The sequence below is a fragment of the Saccopteryx bilineata genome, chromosome 12 (genome assembly GCF_036850765.1).
Source record: "Saccopteryx bilineata isolate mSacBil1 chromosome 12, mSacBil1_pri_phased_curated, whole genome shotgun sequence".
Classification (NCBI taxonomy): domain Eukaryota; kingdom Metazoa; phylum Chordata; class Mammalia; order Chiroptera; family Emballonuridae; genus Saccopteryx; species Saccopteryx bilineata.
The window spans coordinates 37258362-37275402 of NC_089501.1; the positions used below are offsets into that span (position 1 = coordinate 37258362).

The following is a 17041-nucleotide window of genomic DNA, read 5'->3' on the forward strand; positions in this document are numbered from 1 at the left end:
ATACATATATATTTGGCCAACCCAAAAGAAGGCAGAGAAAGAAGAGAGAAACAAAAACAGATGGGATTAATATAAAACAGCAAATTTTAATCCTTAAAACACTATATTAGTAAGCACTATAAATGTAAATGGACTAACATTACAAATTAAAAGTAGGTATCTTCAGAATACCTAGAAAAAAAAAAACAAGCTCTAACTTTGTTGTCTGCGAGAGACACACTTTAAATACTGAGACGCGGGTTTTGTTAGTGAAAGAATGGAACAAATATTCAATGCAGATACTAAGGAAAATAATTACAAGTGGCTATATTAATAGTAGACAAAGTGAACTTTAAGAAGATGTGTTACTAGAAGTAAAATGGGGCCTTTTGTAATGTTAAAGTATTTAGTTCAAGAAGATGTTACAGTTAAAAATGCTGAAACAAAAATTGATAGAAATAAAAGGAAAATATACATAAATTTATAGTCAGACTTGGAGATTTAACACCCATTCTCAGTCATCAGTAAAATAAGTTGTTTAAAACAGAAAAATTAACTAAAATGAATAGACTGGCCACATCAAATATTAGCTAGAATGTGGAAAAACAAGAGCCTTCATCCACTGCTTGGCGAAATGTTAGACATTATAACCACTTTGGGGAAAGATTTGGCAGAATTTTATAAAGTTAAACATACACCTACCCTTTACCCAGTAATTCCTTCTTGGTGTTTATCCAGGAGAAATGAAAACATATGTCCAGAATAAGACTTGTTCAAGAGTATTCATAGAAACTTTATTCATAATAGCCCAAAGCTGGCAACAACCCAAATGTTCACCAACAGAGGATCTGATAAATAAATTATGCTGTCACTGAAATGTAAAAAAGGACTACTGATACATCCTACAACATGAATGGCTGTTGTAGTATTATATAGAGCAAAAGAAAACTCGAAAGAATGTAAATTATATGACTCCCTTCATATAAAGACAAATTCATTGTAGTGAAAATATTAGGTTGTTTGTGGTGGGGGCAGGGGATCATTGGTCTGGAACGGGATATAAGGGAACTTTCTGGGAAACTAGAAGTGTTATATTTTGATAGGAGTGTGTTTTACACAGGCATATCTAATTGTCAAAGCTCATCAAATTTTGTATTTAATATTTACGCATCTCAAGGTGTGTCAATTTTACCACCAAAAATAAATATTGAACTCTTGTAGGTTTGTTTTCTGTTTATGGTATTAGGTTGTCAATTCTAAAACTACTTACTCTGTATTCTAGGATTGAGCAAATGCATAAATATGTTGAGGGAGCCAGGCTTCTCACATCTGGGAAAAGAACTTAAAATGTGGGCTAGGAAAAGACTATGTTGTGTTATGTTGGATTGAGATTGGAGATATCCATATTAATTTATGCTTTTAAATATATTAGTGAAATAGAGCAAAATTAATATATATATAGATAGTATATATATATATGTACTATAAAGTGTGTGTATATACAATGTATGCGTGCATTTGTGTGTATACAGTATATATCATAGCTATGTTTATACCTGTGCATAAAAGGTCCTATTTCTCTATACTGTAAGGACCTGGAAGCAGTGTTGCATCAATAGTAGTGAGCATCTCTAATGCCTGATTTGGGGTTCTAAATACCGTCATCTATAAAAGGAGCCAGGATTCATATAAAAGAGCTGAATCTAGGGCTGGGTCAGAGAAAGTACTAAATGAAGTTGGACCTTCTTATACCAAAAAGTAGAGAAGTGTCCACATAATCATGGGAACATGTCGAAAGGATCCAGAAACCACTTTAGAAGGTTTTCCACTGTCCAAGTCAGGGACAATTTGAGCATCAAAATAAGAATGATATTAACAGATGATAACCATTCAATAAAATAAGAATCTATGAGTCTGTGCTGAAACATACAGTAAAATAAATAAAAGAATTAATGAATGAGTGATGGAATAACAGAAGATTCTTTACAGTAGAATTCTAACTAATGGGTATAGAAATGAAGATGAAGTTAGAAATCATTAATGGAATTTAAAACTAGTGGGTGGATAGTTTGATGACTCAGGGTATTTACATTGGTCTCTAAATATCTTCCCTCAAATTTCTTATTAATTTTAAGGGGAAAATAGTGGAAAATGGAGAAACCTGTCTGACACCACTTTAACCAACTCATCAGACCTAGCACAACCAATATTGGGACCAACTGATGCCAAGGTCTCCTAATAAGATGAAGTGAGAAAGACAAACATCACTTCAGTGCTAATCCTGCTAAAAACGCATGAGGAACATCAGAGAAATCCAAAGTGACAGACATTTACAAATAGGCTGGTATTTATTTTTAATGTCAAGGTCAAGAAACAATAATGCTGGTCCAGATTAAAACTAAGAAGACATATCAACTAAATAATGCATGCTTCTTAAATTAGACCCAGGGAAGGAGTAACTACCAAGAGCATTATTTGAACAATTGACAGAATTTATTGGAATGATGAATCAGACCATAATTGTGTATAAGTATTAAATTTTCTGACTTTAATAACCATTGTGTTTGAAATTGTGCTTAATCTTAGAAAATGCATAATGAAAGCATTGGGTTCATAGTAATGTCCACTCTTACATGGTACAGAAAAAAATGCATACATATAACGAAACAGATTGGATATTAATATATCATAATAAGTAATATGCTTAGATGTACAAGGTGCGACAAAAGTAGGTTTATGGAAAGTAATACAAAAATTAAAAATAATACAAGAATAAACTTTTGCATACTCACAACTCAACCTACTTTTGCCTGCCACACACTATATATATAAATTGATAAATCAAAGAAAGGTGTAAACAGTTGGGGAACCTGCGTGAAAAGTATATGGGAGTATCTTTTACTACTAAATTTTTCTCTAAAGAGTTCTTTCACAAAACTATTTTTTTCTATTTGTGCCAAAAGATAAAGTTGGTTCTTTTTCTTACCCCAGTACATTTTGTATTAAACAGTTACTATTTATACCATCTTTGGAAATACTTTGGCTAATTGGAATGTACATTCCAAATATTATTACAAAAATAGAGTAGTTCAATTTAAGTATTTATGTATTGTAGTAATGTATATTTATATATTTATACTTATGTGAATTTAGGTATTTGTTTATTGCATTTAGGATTTTTTGGTACAATTTTACTCTTATATTTAAACTTGTTTTATAATATTTTAGTTGCTTTGAAAAATATAAAAATCTAAATATGCTGAATAAATCTCCATTAGGAAATACATGTAATTTGTGATTATAAATACTTCAGTATTTGAATCATGATAATCATCATTATAATAAATTTGTTGAAAATGTGGTTTTCAAGCATTTATCATTATATTATATTCAGTGTTCCTGGGAGTTGTATAGAGGCCTTGTTGTTTGCTTAATAGAGTTGGCAGAATTGAGGGACTAAGCATTGAAGATCCTGTATTTTTAACAGGCTCCCAGTTGATACCACCCCCCCAGTTGGATCAGTACCACTGAGCCAGGAGTATCATAAAGGTCCATTAATTATATGAACTAAAAATCACTAGTTAATTCAATATTTTGACAGATTTTACCCTTGTGGTTTTAAAAACAAAAAGTTGTCTTTAAATACTTTGTAGTATATAGCATAAATTGTTAAGTCAGGGAAGAAAGAGAGGCAACCTAGCAGGTTTTTCTCTGAAATTTTCAGTTTTTACAACAGTCCCATGAGGTATTAGCTTCTTCTTTCTGGAATTGAAATAGCTGTGACTCCGAGGTGGTGAATAGTCTACTACAGGTTAAAGTGAAGTCTTGCCCGTTTCCGCCTAGTGTGTGTTTGCTTGCTTTAACCACTGCATCGTCTTAGTTTTCTTAGATCTGTACAGATCAGTTCTTTCCTCTGTAATGAAAACGTTCAATTTATTGTCTTTTATATTTAATTTTAGAATTTTATCTAGCCTAGTTCTCCTCTGTGCATAAAAGTTGCAAGTTTTGCTCAAAGGATGTGCTCATATTTCCGTTGGCAGACCTCTTCTAAATTTCAAAACAGTAGAAGAGGACTGGGCATCTGTTTTGAGGAAGATAGCTTTTAATCAAGCTTGTCGAGCCCTAGGTAGTTGGTAGAATCCAGTGGTAGGATGGGCAGAATGCCAGACCATTTCTGAGCTACACAATGCAAAAATGGGCTTTATCTCAAAAATGTGGTATAGGTTATTACAAATGTATTTTTTACTGCTGTCTAATAACAATATAAAATATTTCTTTTAGAATGTGAAACACAGAAAGTATGCAAGGTGGAAGGCAACATATATCCATAATTGTTTAAAGAATGGAGAGACTCCTGAAGCAGGGCCGGTGGGAATTGAAGAAGATAATGGTATGTATTTATTTATCTAAGTAAAATGATTTAGTAGAATCATAATTGTTCAGTATATAAAGTTTTCTGAAGGAACTATACAATTTTGTTTTCCCCATCAGTTCCAAATTCATGAAAGCTGGATGTAAACTCATACATTATGTCTAACTTTGTCAACAAAATGGCTTGGTTATCTCTTACCTCTAATGAGATTTTTCATTTCTATATGAATAAGACAATCCATTTGTAATTTAAAAAATATTTCCAAACCAAAGAAAACATTACGTTTTTCTATATCTGGTTGAGCTTTTTGTTAGGGGGGAAGGGGTAAGTTGATAATACATTCACATAGTTCAAAATTTATAGAATATATAAAAAATATGAGGTGAATTTCTCATTTCCACCACATTCCTAATCTTCCCGTATCTTATCAAAACCCCAAGGGCACATATGAGAAAGCAATCAATGAACAACTAAAGTGCCACAACAAAGAATTGATGTTGTGGAGTAAATTTTATTTTTAGTTGTTTGTGTATCTCTAGTTTTTGAGATTTCTTTTTATGAATTACAAGTAAGAATGTATATCTTTTTTTCCACACTCTCGGTAATATACACACTATTCTGCACCCGGTCTTTCTGTTGTATTATTTTTTTTCAGTTATATGTACAGGAACATTTCACCATTACATAATAAGTGGTTTTATAAAATTGAATCATGAAAAAATAAGGTTTTCATTATTTCATTGGCCTTTCACTTAATGAGCAATGGAAAAGAAAAAGAGACCCTGGCCGGTTGGCTCAGTGGTAGAGCGTCTGCCTGGCGTGAGGGGGACCCGGGTTCGATTCCCGGCCAGGGCACACAGGAGAGGCGCCCATTTGCTTCTCCACCCCCACCCCCTCCTTCCTCTCTGTCTCTCTCTTCCCCTTCCGCAGCCGAGGCTCCATTGGAGCAAAGATGGCCCGGGCGCTGGGGATGGCTCCTTGGCCTCTGCCCCAGGCGCTAGAGTGGCTCTGGTCGCGGCAGAGCGACCCCCCGGAGGGGTAGAGCATCGCCCCCTGGTGGGCAGAGCATCGCCCCTGGTGGGCGTGCCGGGTGGATCCCGGTCGGGCGCATGCGGGAGTCTGTCTGTCTGTCTCTCCCCGTTTCCAGCTTCAGAAAAATACAAAAAAAAAAAAGGAAAAGAAAAAGAAAAACATTTTATACTTGCTTTTATTCACTAGACATATAAAAATTGACTGTTACAACAGGAATATCACTTTTCTGAATTAAAAAAATTCAAATGATTCTTGTATTTGCTATATAACTTCTAGACATCTATGAAGTTGATTATTGAATACATGTGTTGGTGAACTTGTTTTGAAAGGGGCAGACAGCAGATATTTTAGACTTATATGTGATATAATCTTTGTTGCAGCTGCGCGACTCTGCTCTTATCATGCAGAAGTAGCCACAAACAATATGTATTTAAGTGAACACGTCTGTGTTTAGTGAAACTTGATTTACAGAAACTGGCAGCCTTCCCACTGGCCACAGTGGTCAACTTCAGTCTAATCCGTCTTCATAGATCTATTATTATAGTGAATTCTACTACAAGATTACCGTATATTGAACCGACTTTTTTTTTTTTTTTTTTTTACAGAGACAGAGAGAGAGTCAGAGAGAGGGACAGATAGGGACAGACAGGAAGGGAGAGAGATGAGAAACATCAATTCTTTGTTGTGGCACTTTAGTAGTTCATTGATTGCTTTCTCATATGTGCCCTGACTGTAAGCCTTCAGCAAACCGAGTAACCCCTTGCTCAAGTCAGCGACCTTGGGTCCAAGCTGGTGAGCTTTGCTCAAACCAGATAAGCCCACGATCAAGCTGGTGACCTCAGGGTCTCGAACCTGAATCCTCTGCATCCCAGTTCGACGCTCTATCCACTGCGCCACCGCCTGGTCAGGCTATTTTTTTATTTTTTTATTCATGAGAGGAGGGGAGGTGAGAGACAATGTCCCGCATGCGCCCTGACTGGGATTCACCCGGCAAGCCCACTAAGGCGTTGCTTCGTTGCTCAGCCGCCATTCAGCAGCTGAGCTGTTCTTAGTGCCTGACACAGAGGCCCTGGAGCTTTCCTCGGTGCCTGGGGCCAACTTGCTTCTATGAAGCTGTGACAGCAGGAGGGGAAAAGAGAGAGATAGAAGGAAAGGCAAGAGTGGGAGGGGTGGAGAAGGAGAAATGGGTGCTTCTCCTGTGTGCCCTGACTGGGAATTGAACCCAAGGTATCCATACACCATGCCAACGCTCTACCACTGAGCCAACCAGCCATTCCATTTCTTTATTTAACATTCTGACAAAGGCACTGTTCTAATCAGATTAGTCAGTGCCAGGGGTGAGGAGATAGGATTTAGTAGAAAGGAACATAGGAAAACATTTTGGGGTAACAGGAATTTTGCAATTTTAGCTGTGTTACACATAGTATAAGTTTGTCAATACTATTTTAAGGTCTGTCTTACCTGTATAGCAAAATAAGAATATTCAGCATTTTATTTCAAAATATGTAGTTTGACATTGCATATATATTCTATAATAGATGTTGAAGAAAATGAAGATGTTGGTGCAACCTCTCTGCCCACTCAGCCACCTCAGCCATCATCATCCACTTATGACCCTAGCAGCATGCCGTCGAGCAGCTATACTGGAATACAGATTCCTCCCGGTGCGCATGCTCCAGCGAATACACCAGCGGAAGTGCCGCACGGCACAGGTAGGAGATTCAAGCTCAGCGAGTTTGGAACTTCTCTTTCATAAATAAGAACTGCACTTATATCTCTGCCTCATGATGGTCATAAAGCATGATAAAGATCTTTAAATTTCATTTGGACCCACACAAAAAATATTAAATTTTTTTTGAAGTTTTAATATTAATTGTATTTTAGTTTTATGAAAATGATAGAACATTTACATATATTATTATTAACTTTATATTTTATTAATAATAATAGCTTCTATGCTTTTCATGTGTGGTGCTTATTCCATTTTCTTCTCCTCCCATTCCTTCCCCTTCACTGTTTAAGAATAGCATTGAGCTGAAGGGGGGTTTATAGCAGATGCGTCAGTCAGTGTCCCACTGCCATAGCAGGTTTGGAGTTTTCTTAGGACCCAGCCTTGCCCTCAACGTGGGTGTTACTAATGAGGGGAGGCACCGAAAAGTTAGTATCAGCAGATAGAGAACAAGTTGCAAAGAGAGGCTCTTCCCTGTACTTTTGTTGTTAACATAGTATCATCCCTACTTCCAAACAAAAGGAAGAGTATTAAACCATAATTTAAATCGTTAATTTTTTAGTAAAAATTCTTCCTAAAAATATAGTTTTATTTCACCAAAAATAAATCTGTGGTAGTAAACTAGACAAACATTTCAAAACATTTCACTGATAAAATGAGTCATCCTTTGAGTCCTGATTTCTACCATTTCTATTATATAACACACCATTGACTTTCCCTGTCAGCCTCAGTTTACTCAGACCATTAAGCTTATTGTACACAAGTAGAATGACATTTATTTAAGTTTTCCATTTTACCATTTTAGCTTCAATTATGATTAGTCTCTTTTAAAAGTTTCAACTTTATATTATCTACAAATATTGCTAACATTTTTTCTTTAACAATATAAATGAAAGTAATAATCTTAACACTGATCTCTTTTGTGTCATTATTCTGTATATTTTATACTGCTTTTTCATTGTTTTATTGTCTATGCAATGACTTTAATAGGCAAACCAATTTGAATTAGTTTGTAAGTAAAATTTTATAGAATACTTGTATTTTATCTTTTAGATATATTGAAATTTTCTGTAGATTAATATTAGCAAAACCAGCTACTTAGATATAATAGTCTTACATGAATAATGTTTGAATTGTACTACTGAATTTAAATATTAATCAAGAGCTGCAAACACAAACATCCCTATAAAGAGAGAAATGAGAATAAAATACATTTTGAAGTAAAATAGTGTTGTTGATTAGCTTCTCTCCTTTGCTAAACTACAAACTCAACTGTTATTCAGCTTTTTTTGACCTAGGTTTTTCCTCTTTCTAAAATGAAATTAATCTTACTTATTTCTCATCGTTGTTTTAATTATTAAAGGGAAAAAGGAATGAAAATTGACAAGTACTATGCCTAACACAAAATCAGTGTTTGCAAATTAGCTTCCTGTCCTTTCTTTTCCTTCCTATTTCTATGCCAAAGAAAGACAGTGTCTTTAATAGAAGCTAATGAACACTTAAAATCATTTTATGAATCAAAGGAAGTATCATATTTGGGGATAGGATATGCCTTTAAAAAGATGCCCAAGGGTATTACTTTAGACAGTATATCTTAGGGCAGAGTACTGGGATAGCCATCTATACATATTTTATAGAGAGATATCTTACATGTCCATATGCGAGGGAACATATACTTCTAGTAGAAGGGCTCGGTCATGTTGAACCCTATGAAATTGCTATTTGGTACAACAAAAGTAATAGAATATATTGGTAGTTTCATATGTTTAAGCTAATAGACAGTATTTCCTGCTTAGAATGTGCATCATATAAGATAGATGTCAGAAGTTAGTCTTCTATTAGGAAATGTTCTGGCACAAACAGTCATTGATCCAGTTAACTTCTGACCTTTTTCTTTCTCCCTTTTGTTCCTCCGAGTGGGCATAAAACTAAGTCTGTAAACTTTCTTGGGATAAGGTCCTATCTTATTACTTTATATATTCTTAGCATTTAAGTAATTACAGTTATTTTATAAATCTACTCTTACAGGAACTGTATTAGATACAGTTGTTCTTAATTTACAAACAGGAAAAAATTAAGTAGTTATCCCAAGAAAATTAAAATACAAACATGCCTAATAACAGAACTAGATAGAGCTTGGACTCAAGTCGTTCGGATTTCGTGTTTTGGCACCTTTTTTTTTTGTTCCTTTCTCCAAGGAGTTAATCTGTCAAATCAAAACCTACTTTTCTGATACATATTTTCCCCTAAGATTGATTTGAGGTGTTGGAATCTTCTCTTAGCTGGTAGAATTCTTTTCTATTATATTTAAAATGTTTTTTTAATCAGTTTATAGTTGCCATAGAAAATGAAATAAGATTTTTAGTTTATAAATATAGCAGATGTTTCCCCTCTTGCTCACTTTAAGAATGATTTACTTTCTCTCATATAAAGGGCCAGGATGCACTTTTATCAAAGGGAAATCCTTAAGATAGCTGAAAAGAATAGTACGTACTAATATACAGTGTTTAGTTCTTCCTCAAGAAAGGAATGGGGGTGCAATGAGAACAGGGATCGTGATTGTTTAAAGGGGCCATGAGTTTGTCTTTTGTGCTTGAACCACTGTAGTATTAGATGTGGGCAATACGGTGTACTGTTTTTCTTCTCTTAAAACATTTACTTTTTATGGTTGGAAAATATAGAGGAAGATCTCAGTGAAAAATCTAAATAGGTTAAGTAATTTTATAATTACTGTTAGCCGTTCAACTGTAAATGCAGTTCACCTCATCTATAGATCAAAAACTTAGCTCTTTTATTGTTCTGAATGTCAACAGTACAACATGTGAGTTTTTCTGTACAGTTTTCAAAGTTGTTCATATTTGGCCTAATCATTTGTACCAATGCCATTTCCACAGTTATACTGAAGTTGTACTTGACCCAGTCCTCCCATTTTCTTACCTTTACTTATACTGTTCCTCATAGACAACGTCTTTTTACCTTTTCTTCTGCCTCTCCAAACGTTACCACCTTTCATGGTTCTGTTTAATTATAACTTTTAGATGGTCTTCTCCGATTTTCTAACCACCACCCATTTTTTTCATTCTTATAGTCAGTAGAACAATTTAGTACTTAATTAGAAATCTTGTCATGTTTAATTCTGTATTAATCCTATCTAACAGGACATAACCATCTACTTAAATATTAACCAAAATTTACTTTTATTAAAAAGTATTTTTTTGTATTAAATATTAGAAAGAAAGACATTTTCAACATCTCTCAGGAATGTTTCCTTCAGCATACTGCAGTCCAGGGGGCTGCAATCCATTTACAAATTAATGAATGAGACCTTTCAAAATCAGAAGAGGAAAAAAACACTAGATTTGGGAATATCAAAAAATAATTAACATAAATTTTAAACAGTTTGGACTAATTTGGTATTTATGCACTTGCATTGACCAGTATTCTGAGCCCGTGACAGCATGTTGTGATGGCCGCCAAGAGGTCAGACCTTGGCTGTGTGTGTCAGGACGGACAGGAAGCCGCATCTTTACTGCTGGGTGAAGCTTGTTGGGCGGCCTGTTCTGTTAGTTCAAGTCTTAGCTGAATGACTGTGACCTGAAGTTCTTAATAAAATGCAAATTGCCTTTTTTTTTAATATTGCTCAAAGAAAATTTTACTACATAACTATATTTTCTCCCTGTAAAATCTGTCTCTTTCTCGTTAATATTGCCTACCTGATCATATGGAGATATACAAATATGTGTTTAAAAATTAATGCAGAATGCTGACCATACAAAGGATGCCTTCTCCATAGAGAAAGGTATCTGTTTGGATTTTAATTTGAGCCAACACAAGTTACTTAGCAAGGAATAGCATTAATACCTGGATGGGTCTGTGAGAGGGTTGTTGAGCATTTCTTTTTCTATGCGCGTGCATTGGACTGGACAGACACATGCTGTATGCGTGTGAGAGGGCACTGTGGAAAGCCCGAGGTGGCCTGGAGCAGGGATAGGAAGGAAGTTTGCTGTTCATATACATTGTGTTACCATTTAAAAACTAGACTCACTTTTTATCTGTATCTCTTTGTACTCTTAAATGTTTTATTTCAATTTTTAGTTAAAAAGTAATATTTTTATAACTTGAGTTCCAAAGGTATAAAATGAAGTTAATTTGCCCTAAAGTAGAAGTAAATAAGATAAAGTAGTATGTATTTAAGCCAGTTTTTCTTTTGGGTTGGTAATCAGAAGGTTCTTCAGAGTTAAAACTCAAACTGCAGACTGTACGTTAGAATTTAAGTTAGCCTTTTGGAAACCATTATGCTAGAGCTCTCACTGGTATGTTTTTATTTTCTTAGAAATGTCTGAATTTGTTTGTTTCTTTCATTTTCTTCTTTTTATTCCATGGCCTTTCCAACTTTACCCCTACTACAAATTGCTTATTGGAATTTAACCTATTAGCTTCAGGCTAGTGAATCCTGTTTTCTAATTTGAATTCACTGATTTAGAGTAATGAATTCTTTTCTTCATTTGCTGATTGAATCATTTACGTCTCTCTGGGAAGTTTCCACAGTTTGTGTTAATATTTTAGATATTTAGTAATCTTCTACTCTATTATATTTCTTAGCATTAATCAAGAATGCTAGTTATTCACTGAATAGGACAGTCGTAACAAGTTCTAATACAAAGTCAAAACTAAACGCTTATTGGATATGCTAACTGGAAAATTTGGAATCTATGATTTTTAATTTCATAGAGAGTGGTGAAATGGGACTTAATCCTGTCAATGAAATTAAATCATAATTATACCTCACTTTGTCCCCAAGTTATTTAATTGACTAAGAAATTAAAAGGTAGGAATGGAGTCTGTTCCTTCCGTGGATACTTGGTGAGATTTGAGAAGCCTGTTGAAGCATTGGACATGACAAAGTACATAATAGGAAATATGCAGCTCGTGCATATGTGTAAACACTCAGAATGTATTTTCGGAATATTTTCTCTGCCAGCCTTCAACATCAATAACTATATCAAATTATACTTCATTAAGGTTTGAAGGAAGGAAGTAAAGTGATGTAGTGACTCCATGATGTTTTTAAGTGCTTTCCTACTGTACAGTTAAGAGGTGTAAAACTTGAATAGCCATTTGTGGTTTCTGCTTTGCAGGTGTAACAAGTAATACTATTCAGCCTACTCCACAGACTATTCCAGCCATTGATCCTGCACTTTTCAGCACAGTTTCCCAGGGTAAGTCAGCAGTGTTACATGAAATATAGTGTATCTTTTGTTTTGGGGTGTTGTTTTGTACTTTTATTTTCGGAAATCCATGTAATTTGAAACACATTTCTTTGAATGCCCCTGTTCACTATATCCTCCAGTGAACCAAGGTGTTTTATCAAAAATCCTTGATCTAAAGGCATTTCCTTTTTTAATTTTTTTTTTTCACAGTTTCTTTTTGTCATATACTACTGTATTTATATAGTGGCACAGACGTGTAGCCAGAGATATCATGGAAGCTTAGATTAGTTCAAGATTACCATGTGTTATGATTATGGTGCTTCTCATCTACACTGAGTAGTTAGATTATCTAAAAAAGAAAGAACTTACTGTAATTAAAAATAAAAATCTTCAGAGGATAATTATTTTGATTGGTTAGTTCATAGACTAGGAGATTGGTTTGTTGATTTTCTTTTCTTTTTATTTTTTGTATTTTTCTGAAGTTAGAAGCAGGGAAGCAGTCAGACTCCTGCATGTGCCCAACTGGCATCCACCCAGCATGCCCACCAGGGGGCGATGCTCTGCCCGTTTGGGACATCGCTCTGTTGCTGCCAGAGCCATTCTAGCACCTGAAGCAGAGGCCATGGAGCCATCCTCAGTGCCCCGGCCAACTTTGCTCCAGTGGAGCCTTGGCTGTGGGAGGGGAAGAGAGAGATAAAGAGAAAGGAGATGGGGAGGGGTGGAGAAGCAGATGGGCGCCTCTCCTGTGTGCCCTGACCAGGAATCAAATCCGGGACTTTCACATGCCGGGCCGACACTCATACCACTGAGCCAACTGGCCAGGGCCTGGTTTGTTGATCTTACTCTTTCCCACTTTTCTTACTTCTCTTGTTATTTTTCCCCAAGTCATTGTTGTGTTTATTTTGGTCTTAGTTTTCTTCATATGTCCAATGGCATTTAGTCCTTTTTATTTAGAATGAAAACCTTGCTCTATTGTTTTCAGTTGTGTTACTGGGTTTCCCTTGATACTGTGTATGCAGGTCTGTTTCCCACATGCTCTTTAAACTCTCCCTGTGTTAATTAGATCTGGCCTTTCAGTCATGGAATAAGGAGGGCTTCTTTTTGAAGGGGGATGAGAAGAGGTGTCATATCTACCTTGTTGATATCATTATGAACACAACATGAATTGCTTAAATTGTGTTTCTTTAATTCTGTATTCTGTTGGCTTACTTAGGACAGCAAAAAGATTTTTTTGAGTTGGTTCAGAATATAATGAACATGGTCTGACCAGTGGCTCCATGGATAGTGTCGGCCTGGTATATTGATGTTCTGGGTTCAATTCCCGGTCAGGGCACACAGAAGAAGCAACCATCTGCTTCTCCCCCTCTTCCCCTCCCACAGTCAGTGGCTCGATTAGTTCGAGTATCTCCTGGCAGTGAGGATAGAGCTTGGTTGGTCCGAGGGTCAGCCTCAAGTGCTAAAAATAACTCAATACCTGCCTATTGGCCCCAGATGGAGTTGCCGGTATACCCATTCTGGGCGCATGTGGGAGTCTGCTGCACAATCCCCCTTCCTCTCACCTAAAAAAAAATAATAATAATTAATGAACGTTAGGGGAGATGAGAGGTTAGGAGTATGTGCTTATCTGACACGGACACATTGCACTTTGCTTAAGATAATGGTGTCTCCACCAATACCGAGGTGTCACCAGTACCAAGGACTATGTTAGTGACTCTACATTCAAATAGATGCAAAAATATTTTAAAAGACTTATAAGCTAGAACATTCATGAAAACAGGAAATGACTTGTGTGCTGTTGCTGGTACTGTAAATTGGTCAAGCTCTCTTCAGTAGCATTATGTCAGTATCAGAATTGCATATATAATTTTTTTCACCCAACTATTATACTTTTAACAATCCTTTAAAAATACTCAGATACAGGCTTCTGTATTTACATAGATATTTATGTCAGCATCATATGTAGGAATAGAAAACAATCTTAAATGCTTATTAATGGCAAAGTAGTTAATTATAATCTATACTAAAGAGTACTGGCCCTAGCCGGTTGGCTCAGTGGTAGAGCGTTGGCCTGGCGTGCAGAAGTCCCGGGTTCAATTCCCGGCCAGGGCACACAGGAGAGGCGCCCATCTGCTTCTCCACCCCTCCCCCTCTCCTTCCTCTCTGTCTCTCTCTTCCCCTCCCACAGCCGAGGCTCCATTGGAGCAAAGATGGCCCGGGCGCTGGGGATGGCTCCTTGGCCTCTGCCCCAGGCGATGGAGTGGCTCTGGTCGCAACAGAGAGACACCCCAGAGGGGCAGAGCATCGCCCCCTGGTGGGCATGCCGGGTGGATCCCGGTCGGGCGCATGCGGGAGTCTGTCTGTCTCTCCCCATTTCCAGCTTCAGAAAAAAAATAATAAATAAATAAATAAATAAAAATAAAAAGAATACTGTGCACATATTCAAAAAGAATGTGATAACTTTCATGTGAAAAGATCTGTACACAGTAAGTAAAAATCAAGTTGCAGAACATTATAGAGTATGGTCCTGGTAGGAAAAGTAATTTAAAACAAAACTCTATCCTCCTCTCTGTACATATGTTTATAAAGGCATGGAAAGTCCAGAGAGTTCACAAAAATAAATAGTGGTTTCATAACCACCATCGCTACCATACCCCTTCCTATTATCCTTTTCTCCTAAGTGTTTAGTACTTACTACCTTTTAATACATACATGTGTATATTGTTATTTTAAATACTTTTATAATGAATCTTTGGCTGTCTCTGGAGACTAGAATTGGAAAGGTAGGTATTTAAAGCACAGTGCCTTTTTTTTTTTTTTTTTGCTAAAGAGAGAAGAGGAAGTGGACAGACAGGAAGGGAGAGAGAGATGAGAAACATCAACTCTTTGTTGTGGCACCTTAGTTCATTAATTGCTTTCTCATTTGTGCCTTGATTGGGAGGCTGAAGCTGAGCCAGTGACCCCTTACTCAAACCAGCGACCCTGGGCTCAAGCTAGCGCGACCATGGGGTCAAGTTTATAATCCCATGCTCAAGCTGGCAACCCTGCATCCAAGCTGGTGAGCCTGTGCTCAGGCCGGCGACCTTGGAGTTCAAGCCTGGGTCCTCAGCGTCCCAGGCCAACACTCTATCCACTGTGCCATTGCCTGGTCATGCTAAAAGCACAGTATATATATTTTACATATTAGAATAGGAATAACAACTTACCTTGTAAAGTTTTTTGATAAGTAAATAGAATATCTAAAAGTATTTAGCGTAGTACCTAATTTAATAATATTCTACCTCTAATTAGCGCTATTATTGCCTTTATTAAGGGACATATCTTGGTAGTGCCTAGATATAAGGTAACCTTATAGTACTGTGCTCCACATTTATTTCCAAGACTTACTGTAAGTTAGATGATTCCTCTGCAATTCTCCCTGTGCATCCTTTAAGTCAGAGAATAATAAAATACTTTAGGATCAGATTATCTAAAGTGTTTGACGTGAATTTCTAGAACTACCTAGTTAAATAGAAAGAATCTCTAAAGACCCATTTTGAAACGCTTACAATTGTTATTCCTTGGAATAACAAGTGTTATAATGAAATGCTTACAAGTGTTATTTCTTGGAAACTTGATAAGTCAACCTTAGAAATGAATGTTTATGCCAACTGAGCATGCAAGGATTTCTCTTTCCACCAAGTACTGTTACCTTTGATCCAGTGCTGACCAAGGCTCTCCACTCTAATAGAGAACTTGATGAATAGCTCGAGCTGTTTCCTGTCCTTGTTCCTGTCCTGCCCTGTGAGGGGAGAATCAGTCCTATGATACATCTTGCTCAGCTCTAGCGCTCTGGAAGATTTCAGAAAAGAGATAATATGTTAAACAACCTCTCTCGTCTTTAAACTCTTTTTAGGACCACAATATTCTCTTCTTACCTCTAGTTTTGATTATGGGTTCTGGTAAATTTTAAAGATAGAAAAAAAAAAACTTTTATTTTGGTGCATTAAGCAGTATTTACTATTTATTCTGAATATAATATTAGATAAAATGAAATTGATTTTTTTTCCTTTCTGTATCTTTTTCACTTTATTTAGTTTTAAATGCTAATTTAAAAGAATCATAAATAGGAGTTTTGATTTTTATTTAAAATTTTAATTAAAATGTTTTATTTTAATGATTTATACAATAGTTTTTAAATGAAAGAAAGCCTGAACTGTTACAAAATACCAGAAGTAACCAACATGCATAAGTTCTTTATATATATTTCTGATTGTTGGAAATAAATTATATCTATTAAGTCTATAGATACAAACTTACATTTGTATCTAAATCATAAGTTAGTTATAGTCTGGTTATTTTTTTGAGTTACATAATTTCTCAAACCTGTCTATTATAATACTGACATTCACATTTTATAAATATAGAAATATTTATTTTATAAGAAATTCAGGATTTTTATTTTAAAGTAGTTTTATCATTGGTGGATAAGTTTAATTTATAAAACTAAAATAGTAACTGAGTTCTTGCCACTATACACATTTTATCTGATTAATAAATAAGTGAGATGTCAGCAAAACAGTGCTGAAGCTAATGCTGTAATAATAAGATTAGTCCTGAGTATCAGGGCTTTCTTCCAGCAAGTCCAGGAAGTTCTGGATGCGTGCCATATCTATAAAGATGGCCCTGAGATAGGAAGATAGAATATTAAAACAGAAAATGAGCAGTGTTAAAGTAAACTCG

The 17041-nt window shown here is 35.7% G+C and overlaps 1 protein-coding gene across 1 annotated transcript in view; it reads left to right on the forward strand.

Moving 5' to 3' along the window:
* VTA1 (vesicle trafficking 1) overlaps window positions 1-17041 on the forward strand; it is a 44112-nt gene that overhangs the window by 24930 nt on the left and 2141 nt on the right. Inside the window, exons 5-7 of the mRNA XM_066248359.1 lie at window positions 4261-4369; window positions 6922-7095; window positions 12251-12331. Of these exons, the coding sequence (XP_066104456.1) occupies window positions 4261-4369; window positions 6922-7095; window positions 12251-12331 (364 nt within the window). The remainder of the gene's footprint in view (window positions 1-4260; window positions 4370-6921; window positions 7096-12250; window positions 12332-17041) is intronic.